Source organism: Chelonoidis abingdonii, chromosome 4 (assembly GCF_003597395.2).
Source record: "Chelonoidis abingdonii isolate Lonesome George chromosome 4, CheloAbing_2.0, whole genome shotgun sequence".
NCBI classification, from domain to species: domain Eukaryota; kingdom Metazoa; phylum Chordata; order Testudines; family Testudinidae; genus Chelonoidis; species Chelonoidis abingdonii.
In genome coordinates, this window is record NC_133772.1 from 110978843 (window position 1) to 111003633 (window position 24791).

General features: G+C 42.9%; 1 protein-coding gene across 18 annotated transcripts in view; it reads left to right on the plus strand.

Annotated features, from left to right (window-relative positions):
* Window positions 1-24791, plus strand: part of TTLL5 (tubulin tyrosine ligase like 5) — a 239726-nt gene that overhangs the window by 108378 nt on the left and 106557 nt on the right. For 14 of the 18 annotated variants that reach the window (XM_075065558.1, XM_075065563.1, XM_075065554.1 and 11 more), the window contains 5 exons: window positions 4891-4985; window positions 9468-9601; window positions 10072-10179; window positions 10601-11008; window positions 14030-14220. In XM_075065558.1, coding sequence (XP_074921659.1) covers window positions 4891-4985; window positions 9468-9601; window positions 10072-10179; window positions 10601-11008; window positions 14030-14220 — 936 coding nt within the window. Of the gene's footprint in view, window positions 1-4890; window positions 4986-9467; window positions 9602-10071; window positions 10180-10600; window positions 11009-14029; window positions 14221-24791 lie in introns of those variants that run through there. The other 4 variants (XR_012655815.1, XR_012655816.1, XM_075065567.1 and 1 more) reach the window with 3 other exon arrangements.

A 24791-nucleotide genomic window follows, 5' to 3' on the forward strand; every position in this document is an offset into this window, starting at 1 on the left:
GGTTACTCACCTTTGTAACTGTTGTTCTTCGAGATGTGTTGCTCATATCCATTCCACACCCGCCCTCCTTCCCCTCTGTCAGAGTAGCCGGCAGGAAGGAACTGAAGGGCGGCTGGGTCGGCAGGGGTATATATCCGGCACCATAGCGGCGCCACTCCAGGGGGCGCCCTGCCAACCCTCCGAGTGTTGCTAGGGTAAAAATCTTCCGATGAACGTGCACGCGGCGCGTGCACACCTAACTGGAATGGATATGAGCAACACATCTCGAAGAACAACAGTTACAAAGGTGAGTAACCGTCTTATCCATATGCTAGTTTTGATGGTTTGGTCATGAGTCCCAGACTACCCAGTGATGAGGTTCTCTCAGCTACATGACAACCCCCTTCTTTCTCAAGTTGAACACCATCTCTCTATTTCATCAAGCATGGGAGGCTATAACACTGGACAAATGGGTATTAGAGTCCATTATTTCGGGTTATGCGATCCAGTTTACTGCCAGCCTCTCCTTCCAACCCCCTTCCCTGTCCCTCTTCAGGGACCCTCTTGCAATCAGTTGCTGGTACAGGAGACTCTCAAGTCTAGAAACCATAGAACCACTCCCACTTCAACACAGGGAAAAGAGTTCTATTCAAGATATTTTCTGATACCCACAAAAAACGGGGGTTGGAGACAGATACTAAATCTCAGACAACTGAACAAGCATGTCAGACATCTGAAATTCAGGATTGTATCCCTAGCAGCTATTGTTCCCTCCCTAGAATTAGGGCACTGGTTTGTGACCCTCAATCTCAAAGATGCCTACTTTCACATAGCGATTTATTACTCTCACAAAAGATTTCTTCGCTTCATATTCAACCACAGTCATTACAAATACCAGGTCCTACTCTTTGGCCTGTCATCCACCCTAAGGATGTTCCCACAAATTATGGTAGCTGCCTACTTCCATTGTTCCACTGGCTCCTCACGGGGTGGTCTTATCAGGAGGTTTGGTCACCAGTTCAAACAATAATTTTACTATTACAAAGTCTAGGCCTACAGATAAATTTTGAGAAATAAAATCTTGACCCCCTCCACAATGAATTCTCTTTATTGGAATATTTCTGGATTCGATAACAGGTAGAGCTTATTTTCCTCTCAACAGATTCCTTTCTCTGAAGGACCTTATCCAAAAAGTGCAGCTCAGCCCTCAAGTTCCAGCAAGAGTATGTCTGCAACTGCTGGGACACATGCCAGCTTGTGTTTTTGTGGTGCAAAATGCCAGGTTGTATCTTTGATGTCGGTAGGGGTGGCTCAGGACAGTTTATTACCCAACTATCACAGTCTTCCTGCAGTCCAAGGCAAATAGTCACAACAGGAATAGTGCTTGCATGTCAATCTGTTGTGATTAAAAAAGTTCAGAAATGCTTCCCTCCACTTTCCCCCCCTACTCAAAAACAAGTCCATCAAGATCTTGACAGACAACATAGCGCACATGTATTATATTGATCATCAGGGTTAAACACTGCACTCACTCTGCACTCAAGTAATAAAGCTTTGAAACTGCTGCATTGCCAGTCAAATAGTCATATCAGTTTCTTATCTTCCAGTTAAACAAAAGACCATGATCGACACTCTCAGCTGACATTTCTCCCTAAATTACTCATGGGAATTGGAATCTTGAGTCCTCCACAAATTTTTCATAGCTTGGGGATTTCCAGAAGTCAACCCCTTTGCTATGGCAGCCAACACAAAGTGCAGGAAATTCTATTTCAGGGAGGCACTCAGTTCTCAATATCCAAGTGACATTTTCCTTATTACATGAACAAATGGTATTTTTATGCATACCTTCCAACTCCATTGCTCTTAAAGATCCATATCAAGATCAGACAGGACCAAGCCAAAGTCATTTTGATTGCATCAACTTGGCCAAGGCAAGTTTGGTTTCCTTACCTGGTCAAATTCACTTCCCGTCCTCTATGGTGGTTCCCCATCCAACCTTAACTGTTGCCTCAGGATGTTGGTCAGACACTTCACCCCAATGTGAATGTTCTGCATGCAACTGCAAGTTTAGTTCTTCAATGGTTCTTGGGACTACAAGCTGTCTTTTTCATCGGAAGTACAAAATACACTTTTAAATAGGAGAACGGAATCTATGAGACATACCTTCAGAAATGGAGACTATATAATCTTTGGTGTAACTTTTGGATTTTTCTCCTATCCAGTCATCTCTTTCCTCAGTCTTGGATTACTTGTTGGAACTGAAAAATTCAGGCCTTTTCTAGGAGTTCCATCAAGATACATTTAGCAGCAATAACAGGAATTCATTCATCTTACCACAGTGAGATTCCTAAATATTTTTCTACAGTTTAGAGCACCTACATTGCTTTGGGATCTCAGTCTGGTTCTTAACTATCTCATGAAACAGCCCTTTGAGCTATTGGCTATGTGCTCACTGCTACATTTGTCTATGAAGACAGCCTTTTTGATGGCCATCACTTCTGCTTGAATGTTTGGGGATATGGGGGCTCTAATGGCAGACCCTCCTTTTATTTTGTTCTCCAAGGAGAAGGTATCTTTACAGCCCCACCCAAAGTTTTTACTTAAGGTGTTGTGACGGACTCAGACCAGAAGGATATAAGAGGGCAGTGGAAGGCAGCTATATCAACCTCAGAATGAGCAGGTCCCTGTTCCCTGGATAGCCAAACAAGGGCTACTCCAGGCCAATCAAGACACCTGAGGCCAATTTAACCAGTTAAGATTGTTAGGCTAATGCCGGCACCTGACCTCAATTAACTGAGAGAGTCAGTTAAGGCTGATAGGCTAATGGAGACAGCTGGGACCAATTAATGTCCCACTTATACTGCTTCAAAAGCTCTCCTTTCCAGTTCTCGCGAGAGGAGCCCAGGTGAAAGGAACTGGAGGAGAGGAAGCATTACTGAGCCCTGAGGTAAGGGTGAAGCTTGGGAAAAGGGAGCACGGGGAAGTGGCCCAGAGAATCAAAGCAGCATCAGTGGAGGAGGGAAACCACTAATAGCTGCTATCATTAGGGTTCCTGGGCTGGAACCCGGAGTAGAGGGCGGGCCCAGGTTCCCCGCTTCCTCCCTGCATGATCTACAGAGATCCCTTTGAGAGGGAAAACAGACTGTGGTCCAGGCAGGAGACCAAACGGTGCCTGTGGAGCTCTAAGGAGCAACAGAGACTGTGGGTATTCCACCTTCCCATCTCCCATACTGGCCTGTGATGAAAATAGCTCAAATAAAAAATAACTTTTGCCGCCATACTGGGAAAAAGAGGTCATATTGAGGGCCTTAGTGAGCTTCTGAGGCCACTGAATCCCCCAGGAAGCATGGGACCCACCAATACAGACTTGGAGCTTTGTCACAGTGTCTTCTGAATTTCACATCTACCAAATTATTCACCTTAATTTTTTTTTTGAAAGTCATGTCAGTGTACACAGGAGTCTTCCTTTCATACACAGATGATAAGAGAGCATTAGTCTTTCAGTTGGACAAAACTAGGCCATTCAGGAGGACCCCTGGACTCTTTATTTCTGTTGCATTTAGGTGCTCCCCTAGAACTACCTTCAGTCAGAGGCTTTCTAAATGTATCTCTGGATGCTTTATTGCCTGTTACAGTTTCACTGAGATTACACCTCCCCTAAGAGTGGTCACACACTCTATTAGATTACAAGTCTACAATTGTAGCCCTACTCAAACATTCTGCAGGGCTGCAACATGGTCCTCGGTGCACCCATTTGCCAGCCACTGTGCCTTAGTTCATACTGCAAGATCAGATGCTACAGTAGGCACCAGTTTTTTCTTCAGTGATGAACTCCCATGTCCTTAAAGGGTTACTGCAAGGGAATCACCTAAAGTGGAGCAACCACAGGGACACTACTCGAAGAAGGAGGAGAAGTTATTCACTTTGTACAGTAACTGGAGTTCTTTGAGATGTGTGTCCCTGTGTGTGCTCCACTACCTGCCCTCTTCCCCTCTGCTTTGAAGCTGCCTCTGTGGGCTTTGCAGTAGAGAGAGAACGGAGGGAAGTTCATCTGCGCAGCCCTATGGGCCTCAATACATGCCACAAGGATGTGTAGGGCACATGAGCAACACGAATGGGCACTGCTACCAAAAATCTTCAATCAAAGGTACAGAGGTGCATGGGCACCTAAAGCGGAGCACCCACAGCAACACGCATCTCAAAGAACTCCAGTTGCTATAGCAAGGTGAGTAACCTCTCATTTTAAGCTATTGAAAGACTGTTTTGGCTACGTATTTTTTCATGTTTGGTCCCGGTATATAACCACTCTATCTCACTGACACATGCCAAGAGACAAATCTAGAGGTGAGTTTTCGGAGTAGGGGAGTGCCCTGTAGACCCACTTGATTAAGCCTTTCTAATATAATTTTGTTCTTGCTCTCCCCCTGCCATGCTTCAGTTGGGAATAAGTAGGTTGGAACAAAAACTGCTAGGAGGAATCCTCCACTAGAGGCAGGAGCAGCAGAAATGGAGGGAACCCAGAGTTAGCAAAGGAGGACACCCTTTTACCCCATGTCTTAATAAGGAGGTGGCATCCTTAGCAAAAGCACTCACTTGATCAGGCTAGACGGGGCTGTTCAGCATATCATTTTTAATAATGCATGTAGAGTGAAGAGATTAACGTGTCTCTGTCTCTGGGCCCTCTGCAATTACAGGTTTTGCAGCTTGTCCAAGCCAGTACTGCTGGAAGGCAAGCACATATACAGAATGAAATGCACTATCAATTTGGCTGTTATGGAATCAGGCAATCCCCTTGTTCTAGATGCCATGAAATTGCTCTGGAATCCTTTCCCCTTGGGCAATACCTGTGTCCCAGCACTTGAAGCTGCATAGAGAGACGGAGTGATAGGTAACTAATATACTTATTTGCAGGAAACTGAGCAGATGATTCAGACAAGATCAAAAAGGAAACAGGAAGAGGAGGGTGTGAATGCTGAAGGTTTTCAGGACTTTGTTACTAAGGCAAGGTAGGAATGGACTTTTACTCCTTGTAATAAAATAGCACATTGCATCCCTTCTGCTCTTATACTGCCCCATCCTACCTCCCCAAACAGCTGCAGTGTCATCAGTATCTGTTGCATGGAATGTATGGTGGATGTTTTTGCCATTAGACCCAAAGGACAATATGGACTCCATCCAGGCCTCGTAAATGATCATAGTCTGTAATATCCACTCTCTGTCATGCTGGAGCAAATGGAGTCGCACCTTAGAAGGAAAACAAGGCCAGGGCTGCTGCTGAGATTGCCCTGATTTTCTGTGGTTAAGCTTCCATCATGGCTCTGCTTCTCAAATTCCTGTCTTCACAAGCACATCCAACCCTTGCCGTCTTCCTTGAATTCCAGGTGCCATCTGGGACTATGCCTCCTAAGGGATGCAGGGAGGTGAAGTACACTCCTTGCCATGGCCATGGCTTCTTTCCCTTTCTGCTAAAACAATTAACTGTGAGCGGTTCATTAATGTTAAAGGACCAGCACTCTGCAGTTTTATAGGTCCCAGATTTGACCTGTCTTAAATTTGTAGAATCTGGTAGGAAATGTATATTGCATACAAGGTAAATCCTCAGTGTCAGTTGGGCTGGTATGAAAAACAATATTATGCAATATTACATCCGTGTGATTATATTCAATTCTTCTTGAAGACAGCCATTGATGAGGAATTTCTTCTCCAAGGCCTCTCAGTTCCTCTGGGAAAATCTTATACTGGTTTTTCTTTGTTCCTTATTTAACCTATGGATAATGTGACCATATTGACAGACTTCTCGCAACTTCATGGGGGCAAGGGGCTACAGAGGAGAACACTTTTCAATTGCCACTTGTCTAAGAGAGCTAAGGCGCATTCTCCACGTCCTTTGTTATAACCAGTTGTGGAACTTTTCTCTCATTCATGTCTGATCAACATTAACAGTGATTTACTGGATTTGGATGAGGAGAAAGCAGGGGTGATGTCAGCTAGACCTCTGCTACTGATCCGGAAGCTTCAGTGTCTTCTCCATCTCCTGATGATATCATGGTGACTGTATCTGTTTTACTTTCTGATGACAATAATTTGTTTCAAGAGTTGCTGATTTGGATGGTAGACTCTTTAGAGTAGATTACTGTGGTCCAAGGAAGGACCCTTCCTCTCAAGGGGAGGGATAGCTCAGTGGTTTGAGCATTGACCTGCTAAACCAGGGTTGTGAGTTCAATTCTTGAGGGGGCCACTTAGGGATCTGGGGCAAAATCAGTACTTGGTCCTGCTAGTGAAGGCAGGGGGCTGGACTCGATGACCTTTCAAGGTTCCTTCCAGTCCTAGGAGATGGGTATATCTCCATTATTATTATTAAATATTTATCACCATAGTGCAGAGGAAGAGAACTGGCTCAGAATATCTGGCTGACCTCAGCATCTATATTGCTGTTATCAAGAAAGCAGATTGCTTGTTCCTGGTCCCACAACAAGGATTCTCATTTCTTCATACCAGACTTTTGGTTCTTGATGGTCTCTGTGGGTGGTAAAAAGACTGACTCTGGAGTTGGTCAGTCTGCAGTCTACTCCACTGGACAGGGATACTAAGAAGATTGATGTCTTGGGCAGAAATGTGTACTCTTTAGGAATATTGGGAGTCCATGTTGCAGTTACCAGGCCATTGTGGCCAGATGATATCTCCAGCTTGGAACTGAACACTTCTTTTGCTGCGACCGTCTGTCTGAGATACAAAAGAAGGTAGCAAAAGACATTGCTGCTGAGGGTTGCAGTTTCTAGACATGTTCTCTCTGCTTCATAGGATGCATCAGGTACATCTGAAAACTATGGTGTCGGACATTACTGAGCATGGATACTTCTGGTTTAAATCATCTGATCTGTTTCCAGCAGCTCAAGCCATCCCTTTTGATAATGAGTGCTTGTTCTACAGTATAATCTGAGAGACCCTGGAGAAGATGGAATCTAAGAGTTACTGCTTGATAACCAGAGTTTATCCAACTGCCCCTTCATAAACTTGGTGCCATGATGTGGTCCTTTATTTATGTATGTATTTGTATTATTTAAATGTATATGTATGCTCAGAGTGCCTAGTCATAGGCTTTTGACACACTTGACAGAACTTAAAAATACAACAAAATTAATATCCAACCATAATTCTTCAGTACAACTCACTGTAACCCACTACCAACAAACCAGGCAACCCAAAAGCTTAAATAACCCTTCCATCCAACAGTTCCTCATCATTACCTATTCCTACCCTTCAAATGCCTGAGAGGAAAAAATGAGCTTTGCAGTATGCCCCGAAGGTTGAAAGACTTGTCTGAATAGGTGCTGCTTTCGCCAAGGCTCCAGGGCACCAGAGGCACATCCTGTAAGTGTGAATATGCAAAGGGTATCTTGCAGAATTGTGACTGCTGGTAATTAATTTACTTTACCTTGCTGGACTGTCATATGTTGTGACTGTTGCTGGCAGTAACCCTCTGCTGGCTTGCTTACCCTGTGTGCAATTGTCACATTCTGGGGTACAATCCAGACCAGTGAGGATTTATCATTGTTTGCCCTGCAATCTTGGTGCCACACAGTGCTTTGCTGTTGTATGTCCCAACCTGGACTGCTCACAAAGAGCCAAACAGCATGCAGGTCACATCCTGAGTGGCTGTATATAGCTATAGCCCTGGTCCAACAACTCTGACCCCAGCAACCTGTTAGCAACCCACCAGTCACACTCTGGTTTCCAGCAGCCTTGATTACTACTTGTAGGGTGACCCCAACACATTCACAGTCCCAAAATTTCCCCAAAACATGTGTTCTGCATTGTCCAGTCCGCTCCTGGGAAGCTCAGATGTTAGAGGTCTGTTGCCCCTGTAAGGATTCAATGTGCAACAGTTTTCCACTTTAACTGGAGTTACCCAAACAGTTCAGTTTATACACAGTACTCGATTAGTTTTGATTAAAAAATAAAACAAGTTTATTTAACTACAAAGAGAGAGATTTTTAAGGGAATACAAGTACAAAGTATTGAAGTCAGAAATGGTTACAAGAGAAATAAAGATAAAATGCATTCTAGTAGTTAAAACTTAACAATCTGGATTTGGTTCGGGTAAAATCCTTGCCATATGCTCCCGGCAACATTTCTGACCAAAATTCCAAAAGAGGATCATCCCCCAAAGTCAAAGGCCTGGTTCCCTTGTCGTCTTAGGTGAAAGAAAGGGAAAGAAAGAGAGAGCGATCCTGGGGTGGTTTTGTCCCTCCCTTTTATAGTCCAGTCACCCTTTGAAATGCAATTTTTGAGGATTATACCTAGATAAAGTTCCTTCCTGCTGTGAGGACAGAGATATGGAATCTCCTAGTGAAAGAGGTTCCATGTTGTCGCTTGCTAAAAATCCAGATCAATCTGTTCCTGCCCCACTTGGTTGCCAAAGAATGGCCACTTGACAGGTGGTTGCCAATCAACTTTGACACCTGGCTAGATGCATTAGCTTGTCCTTTGTCTTTTAGGAACAGGTTTACCCCTTCCTCAGACGTGTCTGGTAAATACATTGCAGTCATAATTTTAGTTTGTGTTCATAACTGTACATATAGTGTTCCTATACACGTTTCACCATATTATTCACCAGCAAGTTGCTAGTTTTCAAATGATACCTCACAAGGTATATTTTGTACAAAAATATTAAAATAATGTGTCAGGTTGGAATACAGGGTTGCTTTTGGCCTCTATCATACTACATGATCACAAGATGATGCTAAAGCAGCATCAAAGAGCAGGAAAGGAAAGGAAAACAGCTATTCATTATACTAGAAATACAGCTCAAAATTGCTATAAATTGAAAGCTGAGTGACTGGCGCTTGTCCGAGACGTGACAGAGGCCTGAGACATTGGGGTAGGATTTTACTATGTAATTCTGTAACCAAGAAAATGATAAAAAGAAATGTGAAATATTTTTGTGGGACCCACAAAAATGTTGACTGCTCCCCTTACTGACTCTGTGGCATTGGTTAATTACTAGGCCCTTCCCTTACTCTTGGGATGAAACCATTAATGAAGAATATAAAACAGAGGCCACGCTGGATTCTGTTACAGTGTTCATGGTCCTAGGTTTGATGAGCACCTGAGCGAGCAGTTGTGGAGTCCTGCTGATGACCGCTGCTCAGAGCTGCACTCTTCCTATCAAGCAGAACTCCCCAAAATAGTATATAAGGTTTGCTTTGGCTCTCTGTTTAGCCTTGGGAGGTTCCTGAAGTCCCTGAATTTTCCCTCCCACATCCTGGGAGTGGCACCTGGGAGTTCTTCTAAGCTGTTCTCCTTCACAATACAGACCAGAGCATGTTCCAGTTCCAGGCATTCCTTCCCTGGAAGGCTGAGGAGACCAATAATTTCTCTGGCTTGTTCCTCTTCAGCCTCATGATCTGTTTCCTTTGTGACTGTCATGCAACGGCGGAAGCTCCTGGAATCCTCACTTAAGCCCTTTCTTTTCCTCTCTGTCTCAGTGAGAGTGACCTGGAGGAGGTGCTGACATTTTACACACACAAGAATAAGTCTGCAAGTGTCTTTCTGGGAACAAACCCCAGGACCATGAAGCCTAGCAGCAGCATTAACCAGTCAGAAAGCAGGGCCCAAGGAGGTAAGTGTATTGTGCAATACTGAGACAGAGAGCTTATAAGAAACAAGGGTTGGCTATGGTGACCCAGTATAGAGTTGGGGAGAATGTAAAATCCCAAAGGGGCATTATCTAGGTCTAAGTAGAAAGCCCAGTAAAGATATGGGGAGCCTGGGGGTGGTGAGTGTGACACCGTCGTGATAGGGTATCCTTGCACAGAGTAAGGGTGCAGAACCCAGAGAGGGTGGGTCTGATAGCTGAGTGATTAGTGATCCCAGCATAAGGAAAGGGTAGGTTTCTGTCTTGCAGTCTGCATTAGCTAATGCTATGAATCAAGGCAACAGACAGTGATGTTAGAAAAGGGGAGGCGGGTAGGCCACAATAAATATTGGGAAGAATCCAGCGTCTCTGCAATACTGAAACCCTGCAGTCCATTTCTCATGGTACAAGTAGGTTAATCTGTTCTGCTTCCTGACTTTCAAAACTCATTTAAGATCTTCCTGAGATGATGGAACAAGTGAAAAGGAATAAGCCCCAACATTCAGTGGCAGACTCAAGTGGAGAAGAACTGAGAGACAAGTCCAAAGAAGCCAGGCAATCCCGTAAGTGAACCCATCCAAATCAGGGCAGAGTTAGCTTTCCAGCAAATAACTGAGATAGAAACCACACTTGCTTAGTAGATTTAGAACTACTTAGTAGATTGAGAAACTACAGCGGTCAGAATCTAGATGCAGAACAAGCTGAGAGAATCCCAGTCCCAACTCTGGGGGAAGATTACTGGGCGAAGAAATAATCTGTCTTTTGTGGTGAAAGGGCTCTGCAAGATATTTTGAACCTGGAGAAAGGATATGTCTGAATCAGAGCTTGGTTCTTTCCAGCCCTTGCTGGTGGTTGAGTTTTTTCTTGGCTTCATCAGGCCAATAAGCACAGGCCCCTTGGCCACATTGCTGTTGTCTTTGGGGTTCTGGAAAGCTGTTTAACTTATGAAACATTCTGATTGGGTTGTTTGTATTGTTTTAACAGGGCCCCTGTCTTCCACAGAAGATGAGGCAAAATTACTCTGGTGCAACCACCCTCGTGCTTCCTCCTCTGTTCCTGGTGCCACGCTCCAGAGAAGCATCAGTTCCCAGTTGTCATCTCATGCCACAGCCTCTAAAAACACACAGGTGCCTGGTCACCACTCCTCTCTGGCTTCTCTAGCTGATCCAAAACTGACTCAGTCCCCACCCTCCCCACCTTCTTTCCAGAGCCAGAGTACAATCCCTGACAACTGGTCTGTCTCCACAAACCCAGTGTCCCACCAGACGTCTAACCATGCAGGGTTGCATCGTTGTCGGTCTGGCAGCTACACCATTGGGCCCTTCTCATCATTTCAAAGTGCTACTCAGATCTACAGCCAAAGATTGTCCCGACCATCCTCTGCAAAAGCAGGTGAGTGTGCTGGGCAGTCAGGATGTGTGAACATGTCATTGGGTAAATCCCATCTTTTGTCAGTTAAGGTTCCTCCTAGAATTGGAGAATTCTTCATATTGTCCAAGCTGGGCTTCTGTCCCTATAGTGATCAATCTCAAATTTGCTAATCCAGTTGCCATGAAGATAGAGTAGAGGCTGCTTGGTCAGGGCAAAGTGTGCATAGCCTGTACCTGCTCTGTGATAGCCAGAAATGTTTAATTTTCAGGGTTGTGAATCTAGCTCCTTTCATCAGCACTAAATTCCTTTTTGGGATAAAACAGCCTCTCCCTACTAATAATTCCTGCTTTCTGTGCTGATAAATGGAGAATTGAACTAGTTCATTCAGCTTGGAATGAAAGGGTCTCGCCTGAATGGCAGAGGTGGGAAATGAGGTATGTGAGAAGGGGTAGTTGTGCTCAACGGCACAACTGACACAGCATTGATACATGATGATATGTTGTTAACAGTTTCAGGGCAGTTTCAGTAATATAAAAGTCCTCTATGGGGCTATGCAGGGTTCTTGTTGCTGGGGATTCCTATTTGATCTGCAGGAGACTCATCCAGTAGAAGTGGCAGTTAGTCACAGGTTCAGAGAATGGTCAAGGCCTCCAAGTAAAATCTGAATGGGGCAGTGTTTAAGGGAATGTTAATAACAACATAACTTCATATTTCCCTAGGCCCTTTCATCTTGACATACCTCAAAACATCTTACAAATTACATGTAGGGATTTTTCATTCTACATCGAAGCACAGAGATCTCTAGGGTAGAAAGAGGTTGAGCAGTGCTACCAAACAGAATAAGATAACTGAAGAGAAAAATAAAGCATATCCATCAGAAACTGATGGAGGCAGAGGTTTAGGGAAGCAGAATGTAACCTATATTGAAAATTGGTCAGCACATCCACACTACCACCCCTACCCTTGAGGAAAATGCCATATGTTCTTTACATATTTGCTTAGTTAGTAAATTAAGGCCCCTTTATGTCTGAATGAGTGTATTAACACAGGGGTTTAATGCAGTTTAACTAATCCACTTTAAATTCACAGCTTTTCTCAGTTCAGATCAATGTTCCTGAGTGTGCCCATGTATACAAGCTTTAACTATGAGTGGGTTTCCCTCTGCAATAACCCTGCAGAGCTGGCTTTGAAGTAGACAACAAACTCTGTCACATGTTCACTGAGACTGCTTTATATAGTGTGGTGAGCTTTCTGGCATTAAAATAAACCTGATGCACCTGCTCAGTAGCTTATTTAAAGGGATCCATTTGCTTTTAAGCAAAGTCATTGTAGCTTTTGTATGAAAAATACCAAACATGCCTTTCATCCCATAGGCAGCTTCCGTGCTCTTTTGGTGAGGCCATCCTGCGTATAATGCCTACTAGAGGTGTCTCGTAGAGAGGATCAGGGAGTATGCCTGCTGCCTCTGGAATCCTGAAACTAAATACAATTGTCTGAATGATCTACTTTCTGGAATTCAGAGAAACCTAGAAACCAGAGCTGATAAAGTCTCATTAGGTGCCTTCCAAGGAGCCAAAACAGATTATTTCCTACTATGCATTTACCACTGTTTGGTCTAGTTTTAAAAGTTTCTAATGCTGGGGCTTCTTCTCCCATTTGCCATCAGAGGTGATTTGAGAGATTCACTTCCAGGAAAGGTTTCCTGATAATTCAGCCAAAAATTTACCCTTTTAAATTCATCCCAGTGCTCTTAGTTTTACTTTGTTTTACCTTTCTCTAAATAATTCCTCTCCTCTCTTGGTATTCACAGACATTAAGTACTTGAAGACTGTTACCATGTCCCGCTTCTGTTAGCTTTCCTCATAACCCAGTCTCTCAAGCTCCCTGATAATTTTTGTAGCTATTCTCTAAATTCTCACCAATTTGTCAGCAGCTTTCTAGAAATGGTGTAGTGTCACAGGTCAGATCATATTTAAGAAGGGAAAGACTATAATTCTCTGATCTGTGACATGATGCCACTGTTTGTGCAGCCGCAAACTGTACTGACTTTTTTTACAACCGTATCACATTACACACTCCTTTTCAATTTGTTGCCCACTCTCTCTCATCTGTTCCTGCTTTATAAGTTTTTCTTCCTCCCATAGAGTATCTGGCTTCTGTGTTATCTTCCCAGATGTATTACCTGCATCTTTTTCAATTATAATCTCATTTTGTTGCTTCCTGCCCATGTTTCTGATCCCTCTAGGTCCCGTCATTTTATTTCTCTGTCCTCATTGGTGTTTACAGCTTCTCCTAATTCACCTATGAATCTTATCAATATTCCCATCTTCCCAATCATTAATGAAAATATTAAATCCAGATCTAACACTATCGACCTGCCAAGACACTCCTCTCCTCATTGCTTTGCTGTCTATCATAACCTTCTGTTTATGACCCACCAACCAGATTTCAGTCTGTGAATATCTTCTAATTATTTTTCTATATTGATTTTGTTCTTCGTAAGAAGGTTGTAATATCTGTGTTCAACCTGTTACTGATACTCTTTGAATAGGGAGCCAAGTGTCCATGCTTTAAATTGTTTTAAGTCCAACTAACATAAGAAAGAGGTATGTTTCTTCAGAGGCAACTTCCCTCTACACACTTGGCTTCCAAACATCCCCTCACTTTCTAGGATGAGTGCAAAAATATCTTCTGTCTTTCAAATCCCCACACATTGGCTGCTTCAATTCCAGTCACTGCTCTAATACAGATAATTAATATGTGAGCACAGTTAGCCAATGCCCATTGGAACTGGGTGCCATTAGCTGCTCTATCCTGAGGTGAATGAGGGTTCAGTCTTGGTGTGGAGAAGCTCAGACGTGCACAATGGAGCCTGTTGCAGAAGTTTCCTGCTGGCTTTTATTTCTAATTGTTGCAAATGTACAAGTCTCTCCTATTTTAATTCAGTGTCTTAGCTCCCTCCTCAGAGGGCATGAGGAGCTCTCTGCAGCCCAAAACATTGTTTTACTTTTCTTAAGTGGATGAAAACTGTGTGTTTGGCAGGTTCGTGCCATTGCAGTCCAAGTGGGCAGCGCGTGGGCTCAGCCAGGGTGCACAAGGATGCAGAAAACAGCTCTTCCCAGAGCAGACGCTACAACCACAGTATTGTAGCAGCAGAGCTGCAGCGGCTGGCGGAAAAGCAAGCAACCAGGCAATATTCCCCACCCAGCCACATCAGCCTCCTTACACAGCAGGTATGTGGGCAGTAAGGTTTCCCTGGTGACTATGGAAAAGATGGGCACATTCTCCTAAGTCAGAGCCAAGGACTAGGACAGACTATTCTGGGAAGAGAGAATTTCATGGAAGTGGATTTCCTTTCCTTTTGCTGCTGTGGGATTAGGGACTAAAGCTCTCCTAGATTATAATTAAATTGCATAGGGAAGTGCTTGAAACCCTGTTGCTCAAATGGTTAGACTGGACAAAGTACTAAAAAATACATTCTGAGGAAGAAATCTGCCCCAGCTGTCAGTGGAGAAGATCAATGGGGAAGTAGGTCTTTCCAAATCTTACTTCTCCTTTTTTTTTTTTTACTCTCTTAAAGTCAGCTGCCTCATTCCTCCATTGACTTGTCAAATGCTGGACTATGGCATTATAAGGGGAGATTTTAACAGCCCAGCAAAGTGCCTAGGCCACTGCCAGTAACTGGTCTATCAGTTATTATGCTTATTGCCAAGAGCAGCCGTAAGGCCTCTGTAGCAGTCTTAGCATAACTAGGCCATGAGAATTGAGCATGACTCTGCACCATCCTGTTGGGTTTTCTTTTAAACTGTGAAGCATGCAGTTCTGAAAGTCAGGAAGTTTGTTTGTATTTGATTTCTGGTGTGTTTTTGTTAGGGCCCATGAGACTGCAGACTCTGCAAAAACACATCTGTATAACTAATGGCTTGAAATGTCTTGCTTAACAAATTGCTTGCTCAGTGGCTATTGGTGATTGACAAGCTATGTGATACTTAGAGCATAAAAAGGGGAAAGAGGGTTGGTCAAGTGAACTCTGGTGTGAATCCCTCTTAAGGTCCCCAACGGCAGATGAAAGGCTGGCCATCAAAAGGCTGTTGACCACTTAAGACTAGTCCAGACCTTTGGGGTACCTATTAATTTGAGGTGCTCTATAACCTGTTGTATTTGCATGTGCTGGAGACTAAATGAAGACTTTAAGTGAAAGCACTCTTGTGTTGTACTGCTTGTGCCAACATCTATCAGATGGATGTGATGTACTACCATTGATTTATTTCCTGACAGTGCCTTGTAAAGAGCAGAGTCGGTTTTAGGCTGATTCACTCCGGAATCGGACCCTGTGCCTAAGAGGGCCCTGCGCTGGCACCTAAGAGGGCCCCAGGCCGGGACCTTTTTAATTTTTACTCACTTGGCGGCACTCCGGTGGTATTTCGGTGGCAGGCCCTTCAGGTCCTTGAGTGCCGCCAAAGACACGGAGCACCGCCATGTGAGTACAAATCGGGCTCCGCACTTGCTAAAGCTGGCCCTGGTAAAGAGTAGTTACCACGAGCTTTGTGTATAGATGACCCTGCATAACAGCATCATATGGGAATCAGAAAACAGTATCAGACCGATTAGCACAGCAGAAGGTGTCTGTTTCTGTAGAAATGCCTGGGCAAGCAGTATGATAGCACTGGAAGTCTAGACAGAACATGTGGCAGGTTAATGGGGTTTTGATAAAACATATTCCATTCAAATCCTAACTCCATTCTGCAATTCAAGCTAGTGTACAATGCGGCAGCCCTTTTGCTAAAAAGGACATCTTTCCAGGAACATATGACATTGTACTTCATGGTCTATGCTAGCTGCCTGTGGCTTTCCAGCTAGTGTTTTAAGGGGCTGGTTTTGAGTTACAGTGTCCTAAATAACCTGGACTCTACCTACATGAGACTATCTCTCCCCATGAAATACCTGCTGCACTTGTAGTCAGCTGAAACACACAAGCTAGATCCTCCACTTTGGAAATAACACTTTCCCATCCCGCACCTGATACCAAATAGTCCAAATCAGCTGACTATCAGGAACACTGCAAAGCCCATCTACTTGAAAGGATATTTGGAGATAGCTGAGGTGGGTTCTGGATGGAGACGTTTTGCTATGTTTTCTGATGAATAGCTGTTTGTTCTAGTGAGTTGTATATACTGCTGTTCCTGTTTTTATTTTATTGTTTTGTTAGGTGTTTTTTGAATGTCTGTTGTGAAGCCTAGCAGTGGGATAGATGTGACTTATTTTGTTTTAGCATTTAAAAAAACTTTTAGGCACCTGGCTGACTCTGAGGGGTTGAATAGATTATGGACTCTTCTGCCTCTAGGCTAGTGGTCCCAGTTCAGTCCTAGTAGCTTTGACTAAATCTGACAGCTGTTCACTGACCCTTGCATGAAGTTCATTGATAGTCTTAGTTGGTCCCTAATGGACAGATAGCCATGCTACCAAAACCCTTTTAGAATTTGGCCCTCTTGTTGGCAGACTCAATGAAGAAGACAAGAACTGAGTCAGTCATGGAACCTGAACTGTTGTCTTGCCCCTGTAGAAGATAATCCCTCTAAGTCTGGATTGACATTGGAGGGAACGATGAGAGAAGCTTGAATTGCTGCTACCCATAGTGTTCAATCCCCAAAACTATCAGTCTGGCACTTTGCTCCAACTCTAAATATACTTGGAATAGAATATAGACTTTTTTCTTTTATTTCAAAAGCTTGTCAGTAGAGTTGTTGAGAAATTTTCTGGTGGAACATTTTTTCTGTCAGACAGTGCTGATTCGTCAAAAGTGAAATGTGTCATGGAAATACATTGCCTTTGACGACAAAATGTTTCTAAATGAAAATTGAAAAAAAGGTTTTGATGAGATTGAAATGTTTCATTTCAGCATTTTTGGAGCAGATTAGTTTGATTTTCTATTTTGAAATTACTTTTGTTTCAGTTGTTTCATATTATAAAATATATAATGAAAAACTCAACAATTTAAATATTTTAGTCTAATTTTGAAATACAATGTTTTGATTGACCTGAAACCTTTCCTCCCATTCCCCCCACCCCCACTGTTTGGAATGGAAGAAATTTCAAAATTGTGAAGCTATCCCTGAAGTGAAAAATCTGATTCCCACACAGGTCTACTTGTTAGTGTCTCCTAGTCTTTGCATAAAGAGCTCCAGCTGCCCTTTGGCCACTATTTACAAATGGCTGATGGGAGTCTCATGGCTTTATCTGGCTTCCCTTTTCCATCACTGCTGCTGAGACAAATTTGCATGGAGATAGTAATAGCTTTCACCATCTTACAAAGGCGTAAATGCTTTCCTGGTAACTAATTGTGATGCAGAGTACACACGCATTTTTATGTTATGACTGGCTGAATTGGGAATGGGGAGGAAGATGAAAGAACTGGTTTGAAGGAAATGCTTCTATCCCCATAATCAGTAGGGTCAGCAAGGGAGAGCCAGGCAGCAGACATGAATGATTGAATCTGAGGGCATTCCAGTATTTTGTAAAAGGCAGTTGTAAGTCTGGAAATATGTTGTTTGTATAAGGAGAGTGGCTAGTGTTGCTTTCATCCTTCCAGGGTCTCCCAAGTTATGAACTCATAGATGGGTTAGGTTTAGGATTGTTCCAGGGTCCTCTATAGAAGGAAACTCAGACTGGGTGGGAGGACCTCATTTGAAGGCCACACTATAATTAGTTAGGATCCCAGACCTTCCCTCACTTTCCTGCTGATTGCAGGTCCTCCATTTTTTATATGGAAATACAGTCTTCAGAGATGACAGATTTCAGCATGCAGTGCTCCATTTTGACCTGAACAACTGGGACAATATATTTTGGGATATACAGTTTCTAAAAGTTTTGCTTCTGTATTGAAGATTAATATGGCCATGGTTTGTGTTTTAGAACTCTGTGACTGAACGTTGACAACCCCGACACAGATCTACGTGTAGAGGTATGAGGTAATGCCAAAGACAAAGCTGAAATAGATGTTCACAGCTTGGGCTCAGAAAGGAAATTCAGCCCAGTGCCTGGGCTCTCTCACTCTAGGGAGAGGGGAGGGGTGACCAGAGTACAAACACTTGTCTCACTTGGATACTTACTGGATCTTAAGTTCTCATAATAGCACCGGCTCTGACTGAGCTAGAATGCCACCCATTTTTTCATTAGTGATGGAAATGGAATGAAAAATCAATGTGTAAGAGTAAATGTCGCAAAGTCAACAGTGAAAACCGAGCTCTTAACTCAAACTGGCAACAAATTTTCTTTTTATTATGCCACCTCATTTAAATGCAAAACCTTTGTGTTTAATAATCCAAACCACTGTATACATCTGTAAAGTTATCAACGTGAGGCACAATTTTGAGTCAAACACAGTAACTTCAATGTGGCCTATCCTCCCGGCAGTGTTGCAAGACATGATGGAATTTCAAATCTGAAGTCTTCATATCACACTTCAAATATTCTCACTGCTTCATCGATTGTACAAGAAAAAGCAACAACTGCTTCTCTCTGGATAATGTTGGTACTAGCTACAAAGAAGAAGCCTTTCCTTGATGCTGAGCTTGTGAAGCAGTGCATGTTGGAAATGCTAGAGGAGCTTTTTTCAGAGATAAAAGCAAGGGTGATGTGAACCATGATAAGCAAGTTCTCCTGTCTCATTTCATGGCAGTGCAAAGATTGGAGGTAATTTACAAGGATTGTTTGTCAGCACTGTTTTCTGATTTAAAAAACGTCAAATACATGTCTCTTGCAGTGGATGAAACAAGTGATTTAAGTGACACAGTCCAGCTATTTAGATTTGATGATGGTGAAATTTTCAAGGAAGAATTTTTGTGCTTAATACCATTAGAAACCTATGCCACTGGAGAGATCATTTTTGAAAAGGTAGAAACCTTTTTTAATTTTTTTTTTTTTTTTTTTTTGGAGGGGGGGTGTTAGATGTGCAGAAAGTAAACTTGCTTGTTGCAGACTGAAGTCCTTAAATTTCTTGTAACTATTAAACCAACTGGCTGCTGAAATGGCAAGGTTCCACAGGAAATTTTAAGAGCTGATAGCTAAAGAGATGCAAATATAAGCATGACATTTTTGACTATATCAGAAGCAGGAAACCTGAGAAAATCAGTGTGTCCCAGCTCTGGACTACCAGAGAGAAAAATAATTTAAGGAGAATAAGGGCATTGCAGAGAAGTGGATTTGCATCAGACTTCACCACAGAGGATGTTGGGAAGACACCTACCCTGGAATTATTCTTTTCAGATAATAAAGTTGAGGTACTATGAGACTGAGGTGTCAAAAGAGGAAGGAATGAAATAACCTGTAAAGAGCAGGTAGTCCCCTCGACTGGATGGCTTTCCTCCAAGAATTCTGAAAAAATGTAAAAATGAAGTGACCGAGCTGCTAACAAAAACTTGTACTTTCTTATTAAAGTCAGTTACTGTACCAGAGGATAACACATGTCATTATTTTTTTTAAAAGGCTAAAGGATATTCTTGGTGAGCCTTTCTTCAGTATCAAATATATTGGTTGAAATAATTTAAAATGTGAATTGTAAACCACCAAGAGAAACATAAGATAGAGACAAAAAACTCTGTATCTGATTTATTAGAATTCTTTGAGCCCTTTAGCAAAATAGTAAATAAAAGAGAACTGGTTAATACTATTTGGACTTTCAAAAAGCCTTTGACAAAGTCCTTTAAAAGAGGCAACTAGTCACGGACTGAGAGGTAATATTCTATCTTAGATTTGAAACTGACTGAGACAGAAAACAAAGAGTAGGAATAACTGACCAATTTTTAATATGACAAAAGACTAATGGGAGTAAAACATTGGAAGTGGTGTTTAAAGTTGTTAATTATTTGGGAAAAAGATGAGAGAGGGCATGAAGTGGCAAAATTTACAGATGGTGCATATATTAGTGAAGATTAGAAAAAACTGAGAGACTTTGATGCTGGGTGACTGGGTAACACAACGGGCAAGCAAATAAGTTTACGCAAATTGTAAGGAATAAATATAACTACTCATATTAGAGGAATCTAAATTAAATGTAATCACTAAGAAAAAAGACTTGAGTTTCATTCTGGACAGCTCATCTTCTGTGCAAGAAGTCAAGAGAAAAGAAAAGATTAGGATGTATAAAGAATGGGATAGAAAATAATATGCTATTAAACAAAAAACAACGATATGTCCTCACCTGGAATACTGTGTTTGATTCTGGTCACTGTATCTGAAACAGGATATAGCAAAAATAGAAGGGATTCAGAGATGGGTGATTGCAATGATTAGAGGCAGGGAAAGATTTCTGTATAAAGAGAGATTGAAAAGATTAAGACTTTTAGTTTAGGGAGGAGATGTGTTCGAGGGGACATGATGGAGCTATGCAGAACAATGAATGGCATAGGGAACATAAATCATGTAAACTTCATTTACACTTTCTCATGATAGAACAAGGGAACATTCAAATACATTGGAAGGTAACCAATTTAAAACCGGTAAAAGAAAATACTTATTTACACAGAACACGCTTAACCTGTGCAATGCACTGCCATAAGATATTATTCAGGTCAAGAGCTTAACAGGGTTCAAAACCATATCAGATATACTTATATACAATAAGAACAGGCACAGTTACATTAGACAGGATAACAAAAATTATATAAGGAATAGACCCTCAGCTTTTGGGGCATAAACCAACCACCGATAGAGATAGAAAGAAACTTCCCCTTTAAGCAGGTTATTTCACAATTGTCCACTATGGGGTCTCTTGCACCTTCCTTTGAAGCATTGATCAGAAAGAATACTGGATTTGCTGGACCGCTACTCTGAACTGATCTGGCAATTTTTATGTTCCTATGCTAATGTGAGTCCTTAACTCTATGAGGAATCTGCATGCTCTGCTGCTTCTCCTACCTTTGTGATCCTTTCTCCTTTCCCACGTTTTTTGCATTCTGGACAAGATAATCTTTATTTTGTGTGTAAGGTTACTGAGATGATTGTGGTGAAGTAGTACTAGCAATATCTGGATTTCTTGCATTTCCCTGACTCTTTTCAGTGTTAGGCCTAGTCATGGCATTAAGTCTATACTGGTTTTTTGTTGGTTGAGCTCCTGGTGATAGACAAGATTGTGTTCATAACTCGATGAATATGTGTAGTTGTTTGGGCTGCAGTGCTGTCAGTAGGCTGACACACAACTCTAGGTCTTTGATCCTCTGGGTACCGACACTTCAGTTGCTCAGTTTGCCTGGCTCAGTTTGGGGTCTGGATGAAAAAGCTGTTTGAGGCTCATGACACATGAATTAGAAGCAGTGTTGGGGGATGCAGCATGAAGAAATGTCTGAATCAATATACTCCCCTTCACCATGAGGAGTTTTTCCTACTTTGTGGTAACTTGGTTAATAAACTAGAGGTCTTACTGGATCCTCTGCTGCTTCTGGAGGGCCAAACCAAGAAGCAGTAGTCAAAACAGCTTCTTTTCCCATCCATGGTTATGGCCTTCCCTGTTAGATGAGGACCTCGCAACAGTAATCCAGGCCTTTTTACCTGCTGACCTAGTTACAACAATGTTCTTTAGAGTGTGTTACTTCTGAAGTTCACTCATAAAATGTATCTAGAGCACAAGGTGGCTGCTTGTTTTCATGCTTGGCAGAGCTTCTGGAGGGAGCATGTTATAACTGTGTTTTGCCAGCATGCACAGGGACAGGTGGCACATGGATGTATATATGCCTCTTTCTGTGGGTACTGTACACCTTTTTCTCTGAAATATGCTGTATGGTAAAAAGAGGGTCTCTCCTCAAGCACTGGATCTGTGTGAGGTCTCATATCACAGGGGTGGGGGGTCTGCTGCTGATATCAACCACACTGTAGCACTTTGTGGTTATTAATGTTAGTGAGCAGAAGAATGTGTTGAATTGGCCCAGCTTTGCAGGGAGGAGTAGGAGGGGAAACCTGATGAGAGCACTGCCCCTCTCCATGAAGGAGAGTGTGAGGTTTCAGGACTCAGCTATCGTTAGAAACAGCTCCAGCTCTTCCAGCCAAGGAGTTTAATCAAAGGGATAACATCAGACCACCCAGGCAAGAGCTAGAATGAGCTGTCTCCTTCTCCGCTATACAGCCAGCCAGTGCCCAAGGTCCAGCAGCCAGGCCTCCTGCAAACATGCTGACAGATCCCCAGAAGAATGTGGCATTTCTCTTGCTCTACATTTTTCATTTGGACAAAAAGTGGATTTTAGCAGAAACCAGAAAAGTTTGCTTAAACCTAGGGGGGTGGGGGGTGGGGGGCTTTGAGGTGGCCAGCATGCAGTGCCTCAGAGTGACCTTGTAGGAATAGTCTGCCACAGGAACCCTAGAATAAGGACCTTCCACTAGGTATCGGTGATCAAACCCAAACCTTTGCAGCTCCTTTCCATGCTGCCTGTCTGTCTCTTACTGTGCAGCTTGAAGTCTCCTTAGCTGTAGTTTGCTAAGGCTGCGTCTACGCTTGCACTTCTGTTGCTATAACTTACATCGTTCGGGAGTGAAAAAACACCCCTCTGAATGACATAAGTTAAAGCAACAGAAGCACAGATATGGACAGCACTATGTTGGCGGGAGATGCTCTCCTGCTGACATAGCTACCACCGCTCATTGCGGGTAATTTAGTTATGTCGATGGGAGAGCTCTCTCCTGTTGGCAAAAAGCAGCTACATGGGAGATCATACAGCAGTACAGCTGCATCTGTACAGCTGTGAAGTTGTAAGATCACGAGTACAGACGTGGCCTAAACGTGCCACAAAGCAAAGCGCATGTGTGAATACACAGCTCAACTCCTTCTATCCTGGACCTGAGAACTGTGTGTTCGGACAGCTAAGTAGAGATTAGACTAAAACCACAAAACTCAGGACAGGAATAAAAATCCATGTACAGCAGGGTTATCACCAGTATTTTTAGTTCCTTGCTGTGGCTCAGCCTATCTCCTAGACATCCCAAGCTGCTTTGTTTCCTTTCTGTAACTTTGGTTTGCTGTATTTGGCTTTCTCCCTCTGCATCCTTGTAGGGCCACTATTCCTCACCCCTTAGCTGTTCTTCACACACTGCTTGTTCTCACGGATGGATGTTACTTCTGACAGTGCTGACTTGTGCAAATCAGTAATAATGTGAAGGGTCTCAGCAGAGGCTGTAGGAGGAGAAAATGTCAATGTGCTTTCTGCAGCACAGGAATTGTGCCCCTCCTACTGCTCTGAGACTCCAGAGGGAATGGAAGCAGAGGCTTTTGTTACGGTGAAGTGGCCCTGTAATCTGCAGAGTTGCCAAGCTGCCAAATGGGGCAGGCTGTGCAGCTAGGAACTCACGTTTGAGGAAGATTGTGCCCTGGTCATCAATCATTTGACACATCCATTCCCCACTGAAATCACTCCCAGTGGGAAGTTTTGCGGTAGAGTGCTTAAATGAGAGCCTAATTCTGAGAAGAAGCAAAAGGCGAATTTAGCCATCCGCGGCGGCAGCACTAACTTGTTTTTTTTTTATTGTTAAATGGATGCATACGCTGGAGACACTACAAAGAAATCTCTAAGTTTGTCAGGTTTCCCAGGAATGTCTCTGGCAGGTCTTTGTCTGGAACGTTTTCTGGAGACTGGAACACTTGTGCTCTGTATGCATATGTATATCCTGTAAGCTGGTAAGCTCAGCAAGCAAGAAGGAATGTCACAGGCCTTTGGCCAGATCAGCCTTGGTGCGCACATAGATTTCACACCTCCCATCCCGTTAGCCCCAGTTCTCATTTCTTCTGGCTGGTCTTCTCAGCAAATGCAAATCTGTGCATGAAATGAAACTGTCTTGAAGTGGATTTGTACTGGTTGGGTGTGGCCAGAAAGCTGACCTGGGTCATGAGAAGGTGACCCTGGAGTAGTGAGTGTGTACTGTGTGGTTTCTCCGAAGGGCCCTTAATGGGTTTATTTTGTCCCACTATTCAAACAGTGAATTGTGGGTTTAATAAGAGGTTGGTGGTTTGGGGTTTCCTTTTGCTGTCCAGAAAAGAGACAAGTTAAGATCCAGCAATGTTTCCCACATTGGGAAGGCCTGTTACATTCTGGCAGCACAAAACACGGAGAAAAGCAAGGCAGACGGGCCGGCTCCAGTGCTCCCAGTTCCTCCAGCACTATTGTTAGACCCGCTCAGTCAGGTTTGGCCTAGAACAGAGATACATGTGGCATCTCTGTAAAATGCAGCACACTGGTCTGGATTGTGGAATAAATTATTAATCATAATTAATATTTGTATTACAGTAGCACTCAGAGGCTCCAGCAAAAATGGGGCTCCATTGTGCTAGCTGACATACAGAAACGTACAAAGACAGTCACTGCCCCAAATGGCTTACAGTTCATGAAAAGTAACTCATGAAGAGTGGAGGAAGAGACACACCATCAAAAAGTACTTCTTTTCTTAAATGAAAAAAATTAGGTGACCCCTCTCCCCCCCACAGATATAGTTGACTGATCTCATAGCCAAGACTACAGAGGAGGGTCTTGGGGAGAGTTTTGAAGGAGGCAGTTTAGTTTCTGTACAGGTCGATTCACAGAGGGCATGCTTTATGTAAGGGGCAGTGTGGAAGAAAGCACAGAACCATTTGTTTGAAAAGCAGACAAATGTGTGGATGAAGCATTATTGGTGACAATAAGTGACAAGAATGGATAAGCGGAGACCAGCAAAATTATGAAGATCTTTGAGTGTGGGGTGGTTTGGAAGCTTGTCAGGATAATTACTGTTGAGTACTAATTTTAATTTTTTCAGTCAGCTTCTACAGGAAAATACATTCCAAGCAAAA